The sequence below is a fragment of the Danio aesculapii genome, chromosome 2, assembly GCF_903798145.1.
Source record: "Danio aesculapii chromosome 2, fDanAes4.1, whole genome shotgun sequence".
NCBI lineage: Eukaryota > Metazoa > Chordata > Actinopteri > Cypriniformes > Danionidae > Danio > Danio aesculapii.
Window position 1 is genome coordinate 51,428,116 of NC_079436.1, and position 12,365 is coordinate 51,440,480.

The following is a 12,365-nucleotide window of genomic DNA, read 5'->3' on the forward strand; positions in this document are numbered from 1 at the left end:
AACCACAGTGAGAATCTGAAGGTGAATCATGTCTGCAGTGGAGTGTGTGTGTGTCTCTCTCTCTCTGTGTGTATGAGAGGAGCTGATCACTTTATTATATTCTCTGACTCCTGTTTCAGAGAAATAGCAGAAATACCCTCTCAAATAACACAAGTGTGAACATGAACAAAGGTTATTCTGCAGCTCACAATATCACACGTCACCAGGTCTCAACAGCACAACACTTCACTTCTGAGTTTCCTGTTTGTGAGCAGTTTAAGTGATGTAAAATTATAGTCATGAATCAAATGAATCAACAGAATCTCTTGTTAAGTTTGATAGTTTAATATACATAATTGTTCAAAACTGGCCTAAATATTAAAGAATATCATGGCTGAGTAAAAAAAAAAAAATATTCTAAATCAGCTGTCATAATGGACCCATAAAAGCTAATAATAAAATATAAAAATGTCTAATGAATTAAAACCTTTTCATTTTAATTAAAAAATTAAATGTGGCGAAGTTGAAGAGAAGGGGTTCATGCTTGGTATAAAAAAGCAGAAAATTTACATTTTAAAACAAAGTGTTGAGCTGTATGTATGAATTAATCATTTTCATAGTCATTCATCATCAATTTAAAAATATTAAATGTGTTGTTGCTGAATTAATTCCAGTCATTAGCAGGATAAATAAATAAAGGTTGTGTGAATGTGTACAATGTGTTCAAATTAACCATAAAAAAAACACAAGCATATGAAGTAGTACCTTCTGAACATTAATGCTCATAGACTGACTTCTGCTTTAGTGCACGGACATCATGCAGAGCAGTGTGGTTCACACATGTGCAGATAAAATCAAAGAATCGTTTTAGCATAATTCCATTCATGCTTTTCTGAAATAAGAAAATGCTACACAATACTGCATTAAGATGAGGTTTTATGGAAAGCTAAACCCTCAAACCACACCACACCATATATTAAATACAAAGATTATGTGGCAGGTTGCATATCTCATTGTGGACACATTGTGGCCCACCATTTAAAGAGCCCATATTATGGGTTTTTGAAAATGCTCTTCCATGTAGCTTTTCTGCATCTGAGATGGATAGCATACTTCGTAACTTAATTTTATTAGAATATGCAAAAAGGTACACAAATTTAGATCATATAAATACAAATAAAATGAAACGTCAACAAAAACAGCAAAAAACAACAATATAGTCAGGTACTGGCTGGTGCGTGTATGGTTACTAACTGTACTCTCTCTCTCTCTCTCTCTCAAAAACAAACAAACAAAAAAAAATTACTAATGCTTTGCTTCTTAGACTCTACACACCTGAAACTTGTCTATAGCACTTGTTCACTGTTGCTCTTATAGTTGTGTAAATTGCTTCCTTGTCCTCATTTGTAAGTCGCTTTGGATAAAAGCGTCTGCTAAATGACTAAATGTAAATGTGTGTGTGTGTGCGCGTGCAAGTAAAGGTAACTTGGTGGACAGGTCAGAAAGAAAGAAAGAAAGGGAACAAGATTCATTCTCTGTGCTTCTTTCCAGAGAGAGAGAAATAAATACATAAACAAATAGAATAAAATAAAAGAAATAAATAAATAAACACATTCAGTATAGATGGATTCACATAACAGACACCTAGTCTGTGTGAAGATATGATACACTGTTTTATCAGGAAGTTGATTCACGTTGGAGGATCCAACACTTTCATAGCAATTTATAACTTATTGGTTTAGTAGAGAATCCATATGATATCCACTACGGACAATTTAGCTTACCCAATTCACCTGTACGGCATGTCTTTGGACTGTGGGGGAAACTGAAGCACCCAGAGGAAACCCACGCGAACGCAGGGAGAACATGCAAACTCCACACAGAAAGGCCAACTGACCCAGCCGAGGCTCAAACCAGTGACCTTCTTGCTGTGAGGCGACAGCACTACCTACTGCTCCACTGCATTGCCTGTTGGTTTTTAATTTTTTTGTAAAAACTTGGTTAATTTTCCTTGGACTTATATTGAAGATGAGAAGAAATATTAAAGCAGGTTTCATCTTCCTCTAAAATCCTGTTGTGTCTACTTCATCCTCCATTTGGCTATGAATTAATTCTGCACATAATACCTGAAATATCAACACAAATCATAACTAGTTTAGGGGATTAAAAGGTTTACAATTGTTATCTGCATACTTTAATCCTTTAAAACTGATACATTTATTGTATGATGACTTATTCTTGAATTACAGTAAATGACTTTCACTTTTTCTAACTGCTTCAATAAAGGATTCCTCTTTATATGTGTACATTTATGAACTCACAGTTTTGCGATCTTTCATCACAGCGCTGTAGAGCACATCAGCTTCTGCATCCACTGATGATAAACGCTGTGAAAAAACATGATCAGATCTGAGAGGAGTTTGCCCAACACGGTTTACAGCTAGAAAACTTTCTTTGTGCTTCGGCTGTTCATTTATGTCTCACAAATCATATAACTTCAGTGCTGCAAGAGTCACAATGCAAATTCAAAAACTGTGATAAATTGCGAACAAAATGAATGACATTGAATTGGGGAAACAATTCCAGTTAAAACTGCTGACACACACACAAAATTTCACAAAAATTCTCAGCGGTGAAAATCTCAGAGAGACTTACTGTCTTAAAGGAGACAAGACTGTAGACCACAGCACCATCATCAGCAGAAGACTGAACAAACACAACTGACCATCACTGATCTGAATTCAGCATCTCAGTGTCTTTAGAGAGTTCTAAAGCACACACAATGAAGGATGAGGACTTACATCAGCTTCTGCAGGACTGATAGATGTCATTTGGTTTTCAGAGGGCATCTGCACCTGTAACACGGGGAGTGACAGAGACAACTGAAGTTCGGATCCAAGTGCAGGTTTAATTAAAGTCAGGAAGGCAATGGTCAACACAGGTGCAAACAGATATATAAAGGCAGTCCAGAATCGTGGTTAAAGGTATCAGGCGAGAGGTCAGAAGGCAGGCGGCAGACAAGGAGAAAAGTAAACAAGGCAAGATCAAAACACGGAGAAACTAGATTAGTAGAAACGCGTTGTAATGTCACTTTACAGTTAAACAAGACTCTGCAATGGAAGTGAGAGTGTGAGCTGTATAAATAGTGTCTGCAATCAGTCTAGGAACTGCAACAGCTGTGGGAGTCTAATCAGTGGATATGAGGAGGCATGTGTGTGTGTGTGAACGGAGTGCATGTATGAATATGTAGTCCATGAATGGCGGATTTGTAGTCCTTATGTGCAAACCAGCGATCTAGGGAGTTATGATCGCTGGTGACCGTGACAGCACCAAACACAGATTTAGATGCTCAATTAATTTTACACAATTACATTATTTCCTAGAGAATGTCTCAACTGCATCAGTATATGTTACTGTAAATTCTACACACTTACGGTATTAACAGTGCTGCTGTCAAAGCGTTCTTCTCTAATTTGATCACCTTCTGTCAGAGTGAGATTTAAATATTAATTTTCATAATATTTTTCAAAACTACAGAGTATTCTCCAATAGAACATGTAAAAATCATTATATTGAGCTATGAAAAGATGAACTCACCTGTATTCTTTCTCATCCTGCAGATTACTATGGCAAAAAGAGCAACGAGCAGTAAAATCGTAAGTGTTGCTACAACACAAATGATCAAAATCACATCATACCTGTGGTGATGGAGACACATTTATTAAAATTATGAAAACTACAACATGTACAAGCATGTTAATATCTGAAGGCTTTGCTTTTAATTTAGAGATTTAATTAAAGCAAATGCACACTGAAATGTCTTAAACTGTTTTTTTTACTTGTTTTGTTCATCCTTGTTGTCTTTTCCAGCATTAGTCTCTGAATCTGGTGTTGGAGAGCGATGGGGATCTTCTCTGGATCTAAAAATAACATTACTATAGTAATACCTACCGTGTAACAGTTTGGTATCAGTTATTACTCTGAATGATTGAATAATAATTATAATATTCACTTACACATGTGCTTTGGGTCTTGAACCAGTAGTCATGGCTGCTGTTAATAAGAAATGGAGAAAAAAAATTATTAAATTATTTAAAACCAAAGTTTTTCCATTATTGTTTTCCCTTTCTGGACAAGAGCACATGACACAAACAGACTAACACAATCCATGTGCTCACAAGAAACAGGACAAGAACACACAGGCAATGAGAAAGCCACATGCTTTATACAACGGCAAGACAAGACTGAATGCAAGACACGAGTAGGCATGAGACGACAACCGTTTTCAAATACCGCGGTTTGGAAAAGTCAAGGTTTTAAAAACGCCAACATTTTCTGCTATACCGTTTTTAAGGTATGTGTAAGATTTTTTATTTAGATTTTTTTAAGCTTTTTTAGGAAAACAATATCTCCAGCTGAAAAAATAACCAAAGATGCTATTTTAAATTGGAAAGAAATCTGTGTTTTTGAAACGAATGAAGAGAGCAGAATAAAATGTCTTAAATTTCAAAAATTAAATTTACAAAAAAAATTCACTGAAATATGCTATTGTGGGTCTTAAATACTTTTTTTTAACATTATTTTTTGGGTTTTTTCACCTTTAATTGAGATAGGACAGCGGAGATTTCAGACAGGAAAGTACTGGGAGCAGAGGGAAGGGTCGGCAAAGGACCTCGAGCCGGGAATCGAACTCGGGTCGCCGTGAGCACCATGGTGCTATATGTCAGCGCACTTAACCACTAGACTATTGGCGCCAACGGCTTTAAATACTTTTAAACAGGTCATAATTTTCACTCATTGTCCATGTAAAGCTATAGCCAATCAGTACAACCAATAAATCAATCAAAAAAAGTAACAAAAGTAACATTATTTAGCATTATCAACAATTTTAATTATCTTCCTTACATTCTTACAATAACATTTGTTTAAAAGTTTTCCATGTTTTCACGCTTTTATGCATAAATTTATGTTGTGCATAAATGTTGTTTATTATAGCTTTTAAAACTTTGACATTCTGATTGTCTTTAATTGAATATTATTTGTGCTACATTGCATTCGTGAGAAATATTCTGTTTTGGTTTGATTTTCAGAAGACTTTCAGATTAGTTTCAATGTGAGCGTCGATTAAATAAATGACACCAAAAAAAATAGTTTTTAATTTGCATTTTAAAATAATATAGAATTTAAAGGTGTAGTTACCCTCAAAATAAATATTAACTTTGATTTAGCCCTCAGAATTCTGAAAATATTTTATTGAGCATTAGGAAACAAAATTACATTAAAAAAAATTTAATTCATGTTGTGCATTAATTTTGTTTATTATAGCTTTTAAAACTTGTCTTTTTTTTTTTTAAAGAAAGGTTGTGCTAATAAAATCATATGTATATAACTAGAGTTTGCTTGTTTTGACACATTGTTTAAAACATGTGGCTAAGAAATAACCGAATTTTAATTTTAATTGGGCAATTAAAATTTCTGGCTATTACAGAAAATTATTTGCGTTTTGCCCTGTGATAGTCTGAAATTTCATTGATAAGGGTCTTACAAAGATCTTAAAAAGTCTTAAATTGACATGATGAAACCTGCAGAAACCCCGTTTTTACCCAGACATATATATTTTTGAGCAGCAATCACAATACTGTCAAACCGTGATATTTTAATCCAAGGTTATCATACCATCAGAATCTTATACCAGCCCATGCCTAGACACAAGTACACAATAAGTAAAACACCTAACGTGGATCCAAGCACCAACTGAAACAGAAACCAACTTGACTGAAGCACTGAGAACGAAACAGCATGCCACGAACAAAAAACAAACACAGGGAGGAGAACATGCATGACCGGAGCCCACACGGACCTCATCAAATGGGAGTGCGCGCGGGAAGGTTTGCATGTAGACTTGGTGCAGTTGCAACCTTAGATGCATGCAATGCTTTTAATGCGCACATCTAACCCCACCCCTAACCCTACCCCTCACAGTGACATCACTAACTCCATTGAGTCTGTCATTGCAAGTCTCTGAGATATGTGGTCTCAGCTTGCAAATCTAACTCTGCATCTAAATACTGTTGAGCATAGCCGAGACTGCTCTCATCACAAAGACATGACACAAAGACAGGAGAATTGAGTCACTTCCTGAGTAAACTTGAGTCGAGCACATCATACAAGACAAGACAGGACTAGTGTCTTGACTCAGCCACCAAATCAATAATAAAGAAGACCAAAGTGGCAGAGTCCAGACACTAGTCCTGTCTTTTCTTGTATGATGTGCTCGGCTCGAGTTTTTCCAGGTAGTGCATTTATTTGTGTTAGATTATTATATGATAAGTCAGACTTATATGATAAAAGTCTTAAAAGATAAAAATTTAAATCAAGAGCTAAAACAATCATGACATCTTTTAAGAAACTTTTCATAATTAGTTATTAACCAAATTTATCACAAAACTCAGAATTCCTTAATAGTTACTAATTAACTCAGTTACTTAATTAACTTAGCTGCTGCTTACTGTTCAGTATTGTATGCCGTTGTGTAGGAATTGTCTTGACAGATGAGTGTGTTGTGCTCCTGCAAAACAATGAAAAATAATAGTTATATTTAAATAAACAGTTATATTTGTGTTAAAAATAGTATATTTGTGTAAAAAAAGTATTGAAATAAAAACACTCGATTGATTAGCTTCATTTAGTAAATCACTCACAAATACACATTGGTGTGTTGCAGCATCAATATCTTGATACAGTGATAAGAGTGGTACATTTAAATAATTTCAAGAGTTTACACTTAGATATTGTTTGACAAATGTTGGCAGGTTTGGCATGCTGTCCCGGGAGAGAACCCTGAGCTCAGAGATAATTGAGCTCAGGGCTCCCGCCTGGTCGATTGAGCATGTAAGGGGAGTACGATATCAGGTAGTTCTTGAGAGCTCCCCGTGGTAAAGGAAGAAAGGGGGAGATGGGGTGGACATATCATGTGCACCTCTCAAAATTAGCTTGTGAAACTTCACAAAGTAATAAGGTCAAAGCACGTAAAGTGTTTTTGCAACCTTTTAAATGATCATTTCATAAGCCTCTGAAAACAAAAGAATTTGGATGTGTTTGATTCCTTTTAAAAGTTCAAAACATTTAAACTTACATTTCTGTCTCAGGTGTAGTTGCTGGAGAAGTTGTCAATAGTGGAAAGAGTAAAAAAAAAAATAGAGCAACAAGGGCATTTAAGGGCAGTCATAGCATTACATTTTTACTGCAGAACTGGTTTGTGATCTTACCTTTGTGTTCAGGTTTAGTGACAGTGAGTTGAACAGGAACCTGCAGATCTCCAACAGAGCAAAAATACCATCCAGAATCAGAGAGTCTCAGTCCAGTCATCAGCACTGTGAAGGAGCTTTCACCATCATCACTGATCTGCACTGATGAACTCTGGGGTGTAAAAGTTTTCTTCTTTGGGTATAAACAGCTCTTATCTTTACATCTGCACCATTGTTTGTTTTTAGCCTTATATTCTGAACTGTAGAAACACTGAACTCTGACATCATCACCTTCATGTCCAGATACACTGCTGCTCTTCACAAACACATCAGGAGCTGAAAACAGTCAAGACGACGATACAACGTTTTTACTAAACAGAAACAAACAGCTGTGAACTCACTGCCACTCAAAACACTGTTTCAGTGCATGTAAGTAGTGAGTATGTTTAATCTATGTTCATTTCTGCACACAGACAATATAATCATCGCAGATATCCAAGATTGTTAGGCTGTATTAATCAGAGCATCCAGAGCTGGGAACAGTTCCCAAAAGACCCACTGGGTTAAACTGCAGCTCTGTGAATTTACGTTTAGCTAAAGGGGAACTGGTCACCCTGACTGATCCTGCTTTCTACCAAGGTTTGTTCTCCCCTTCAGTCCAGTGATGAAGATTGGATTGGATCTTGTGGTGGAGCTGCTCTTCAGTCAATCAACAGTGGCATTTGTTAGAAAATGAACTGAATCTGATTTAACTATAGGACTACATCAGCACCGTACCACGACTCTCCTGCCAGCCTCATTTGCTGGAAAGTTTTCTACAATCTAAAATAATTTCATCCCCCCACCCCCTCTATTCTTCATGTTATGCTGCTTTGACACAGTCTACATTGTAAAGGTGCTATAGAAATAAATATTTCCGTCACTATACTGGGGCATCATGACCCACTGTTGGCCGCACTTACACCACTTCCAACAGCATTCTAGTTCTCAGAAGGATTCACATCCCTGCTTAACTCTGATAATCTACCTTGGGCTTCAGAATGATATGACTGTAACTGTTCAGGCCAGTACCAAAGAGCTGATGTGACATCCAGGGGCGCCGTTAGTTAGAACGAAGTTAGAAGTTAGAACGATTCTAAGGGCCCACGTTGTTTTGGTGCCCCCAGAGATACTATTACGCCCGTCAAAATGTTGTCATAGGGCCTGTACCGGCCAGCGCTCATGGTGAAATCACAATCACAGTCATATTGTGTTGTAGGACATAAAGGGGCCCAATTGTACTGCACCAAAAGGGAAAATGAACTCAAGTGTGATTCAATAAAACAAATGAGGCAAGTGTGAAATATGCAGGGACTTTACAGGTTTTCTCTACAGCAGAGGTGTAATGCAACATTTAGACCACCACAATGAACTACTGGAGTTACAATTGTGTAAGAAAATTTACATAAAGGGCATGCTGTACAAGGAGAATAGGCTCTGTGGGAAAATTTTTGTCCCAAATAGTACAGATAAAGTATAATAAAGATATAATACAATCCACTTGCCTTAGTACACTTACTACGTACAGTTTGGTTAAATGAAATTCGAGCAATTTAATTTTCATTAAATTACTTTCACATTAAATTCTTTCACACACATGAAACTCAATCAAGCAGATTCTGAGGCAACTGTAAACAGTAATGGATTCTTATTAGGGTTCTTTAGTGAATCAAACCTAGAGAATCACTACCTAATATATGAAAAATTCTAGCAATTTCTGATCTGATTTCTTTTATGAACTTCATGAATCTGGAATTGTTAATAAGAATCAGAGTAAGAATGATTAACAACTATTTGACAGAAGAAAAGTGATGATATCTCAACAATAATACAATATATAGACCTGCAGTAGTCGGGCCACATTGTGTTTTTTTCATTAGCCATCGCACATCCTATATTTAACTTGTCTTCTTCTCCTTTTTCAGTTCTTTACTTGTGAACAGAAATAAACCTTAATCCCACACAATGAAACCTTTTACATTTTTTGTTTGTCAAAAAACAGAAAGATTTGGAAAAGGTTTTTTTTTTTTTTACCTGATTGTACTGTCAGATATAAATAATAACCAGCATCTAGTATCTCAGAGCCACCGATCTCCACAGCACACCAGTAATATCCAGAGTCTGACAGCTGCAGATTCTTCCAATTCACTGTAAAAATACTCTGGCCTGGATAATCAGTGATGGAAAATTTATTTCCATCTGTAAATGTATTTACATATGCTAATGTTTTGCAAGAGCTCCAAACAGACCCCCAACACCAATACTTGTGGTTTGCTTTGTGTTTTTCTTCATATAGACATGGAATAATGCCTAGTGATCCAGATTTCACTGCTATATTCAGTTTATTAATCCAAGTTCCATCTGTAGACAAGATTAAATGTAGAAGAAAAAGCATAAACACTCATAAACTACACACACACAGCAAGGAAGTAAATGTATACTGAAGAATAACTAGCATTAAAGTTTAACAACTGTAACACACGGAGTAAACAACAGACCATATAATAGTGTAACAATGCGTTTTTAAAAATAATTATAATTATTTACCTCCAGTGTGAAGTAAAACCACAGTGAGAATCAGAGTGTGAATCATGTCTGCAGTGAAGTGTGTGTGTGAGAGAGGAACTGCTGTTTCAGTGGAAGAGCAGAAATACCATCTCAAACAACACAAGTGTGAACATGAGCAACGGTTATTCTGCAGCCAGCAACATCACACTTCATTTATGTCTCTCAAGACAGCACAAAACTTCACTTATGAGTTTTCTGTTTGTGAGCAGTTTAAGTGATGTTAAAGAGCAGAATCTCTTGTTCAATTTGATAATTTGAAATACATAATCTGTTTATAAAACTGGCCTAAATACTAAAAGAATATCATGGCTGAGTAGAAAAAAAGAGTTTTAAATCAACTGTCATAATGGACCCATAAAAGCTAAAGATATTATCATTAATATATGAAAATATTAATTAATTAATTCCTTTTCATTTGAGGTTGAAGAGAAGCGGTTCATGCTTGGTATAAAAAAGCTAAACAATTACATTTTAAAACAAAACTTAAAGTGTTCAACTGTTCAAGTGTCCAGACACGCTCTAAATTAAAGGATGTTAAAACAGAATTATTTGGAAAATGTATCAATATATTCTAATTCAATGTGCTGTGCTGAATTAATTCCAGTCATTAGCAGGCTAAATAAATAAAGGATGTGTGAATGTGTACAATGTGTTCAAATTAACCATAAAAAAACACAAGCATATGAAGTAGTACCTTCTGAACATTAATGCTCATAGACTGCTTTAGTGCACGGATATCGGCAGAGCAGTGACGTTCACACGTGTAGATAAAATCAAAGAATCGTTTTCCATTTAAGCTTTTCTAAAAAAAAAAAAAAAAAATTTAAATTAAAAAATGCTACACGTTACACGATTCTGCATTTAGATTAGGTTTCATGGAAAGTTCCCTCAAACCACATCACACCACATACAGTATTAAATATAAAGATTATGTGGCAGGTTGCATTTCTCATTGTGGAAATTTGCTACTGGCCTAACATTTAAACTGCAGCCAAACTTTGTAACGGTGGTGTGGGAATATTGATAACGTGGTTATATTGTGGTAACGTACATAGCATGCTTAAAGGGGACGCTTCGCAAAAATAACTAACGTTACACTCCAACAAAGACTAAACATTTTATAAATCTTTTTGAAAGAAGATACTCGTGTGAATAGAATACTTTCAACGAAAGAAACTCACCTCTCAAGCCTCCCGCCCATCCACAGATCTATAACATTCTAACAGCTTGTAATTTGACTGCAAGTAGGGATGGCTGACGTGAAACTGACATTTCAACACAATGTCGAGATCTCAAAGCGCAAGTGTTTCGAAGCACTGTACCAAATCATGATCCGAAACACCCAGGTCACGTGACTAAAGTGTTTAGAAACACCTGGTCACGTGATGAAAGCGATTCAAAGCATCGATCATTTCAAAAGCGTTTCGAGACCTGGCGAATCTGCATTTGACTGACAGGGTGAGAGAAGTAATTCTGTCTCATGTAGCCTAGTGGATCGTGCGTGCGCTACTTTCAGTGGCTTTTGGGTTTGAATCCCGACTTGTACAAATACTCCAAAATCATGATTTTTATTCATTCATTTATTTTCTTGTCAGCTTAGTCCCTTTATTAATCCGGGGTCGCCACAGCGGAATGAACCGCCAACTTATCCAGCACATTTTTACACAGCGGATGCCCTTTCAGCCGCAACCCATCTCTGGGAAACATCCACACATTCCCATTCACACATACACTACGGACCATTTAGCCTACCCAATTCACCTGTACCGCATGTCTTTGGACTGTGGGGGAAACCGGAGCACCCGGAGGAAACCCACGCGAACGCAGGGAGAACATGCAAACTCCACACACAAATGCCAACTGAGCTGAGGCTCGAACCAGCGACCTTCTTGCTGTGAGGCGACAGCACTAACTACTGCGCCACTGTGTCGCCCAATCATGATTTTATGTATTTTAATAGTTACTTTTTTATGGTGCAGTCTAGATAGGCTATAGCTGCGGATACGCCATAATATTAGCATCATTTTTGTAACACTGTATAACAATCATTAATATTTTACAGTACTGTGATGATCGGGTTTAGGTTTTGGGTAGACATTAATAAAACACAATAAATGGAAAATTTGATTAATAATATAAATAATTCTTATTAACTTCTGACCACAACCGTCTCTGATCTAGCAACAACTCTGTTTTATGACCAAAACAAGACCTATTTATTCACAAAGGGTTTATTCGGATGTCAGACCAATGTTGAAATGAAACGATACAAGAACAAAGTATTTCAAACTGATATTAAGCATTTCAAAAAGGATTTCTAACCGCTCCACTATATCACTTTAAGATTCACATCTACAAAGTGGGGTTTAATACCTCAATTTGCTCTACTAGTTCTTTGCTGAAACTGTTCCAGTGCATTACATATAAATTATCACTAGGTGTAGAGACGGGTTTCAAAACGTTTCGAACAGGGGCGTTGCTAGATTTAAAGCTCTACTGGGGCACGTACCCCCTTCCCTCATCGCATCCCTC

General features: G+C 36.4%; 1 protein-coding gene across 1 annotated transcript; it reads right to left on the reverse strand.

Moving 5' to 3' along the window:
• Window positions 1-2,288: 2,288 nt before the first annotated feature.
• On the reverse strand, window positions 2,289-9,858 carry LOC130238659 (CMRF35-like molecule 9). Its single transcript, XM_056469747.1, has 10 exons — window positions 9,813-9,858; window positions 9,300-9,626; window positions 7,248-7,562; window positions 3,996-4,032; window positions 3,819-3,893; window positions 3,577-3,677; window positions 3,414-3,463; window positions 2,781-2,828; window positions 2,635-2,685; window positions 2,289-2,366 (listed from the first exon to the last, which is right to left on the reverse strand). Exons 1-10 carry the CDS (start codon window positions 9,856-9,858, stop codon window positions 2,289-2,291), a joined length of 1,128 nt encoding a protein of 375 aa, XP_056325722.1.
• Window positions 9,859-12,365: the final 2,507 nt, after the last annotated feature.

What these genes read in the sequence shown, in the direction of transcription:
- LOC130238659 (XM_056469747.1), bottom strand. Translation starts at nt 9,858, where the DNA reads ATGATTCACACTCTGATTCTCACTGTGGTTTTACTTCACACTGGAG. An exon ending in CAGGATGAGAAAGAATACAG is followed by an intron (nt 3,464 to 3,576) that starts GTGAGTTCATCT and finishes TCACTCTGACAG; the next exon opens with AAGGTGATCAAATTAGAGAA. An exon ending in TCAGTCCTGCAGAAGCTGAT is followed by an intron (nt 2,686 to 2,780) that starts GTAAGTCCTCAT and finishes GTGTTTGTTCAG; the next exon opens with TCTTCTGCTGATGATGGTGC.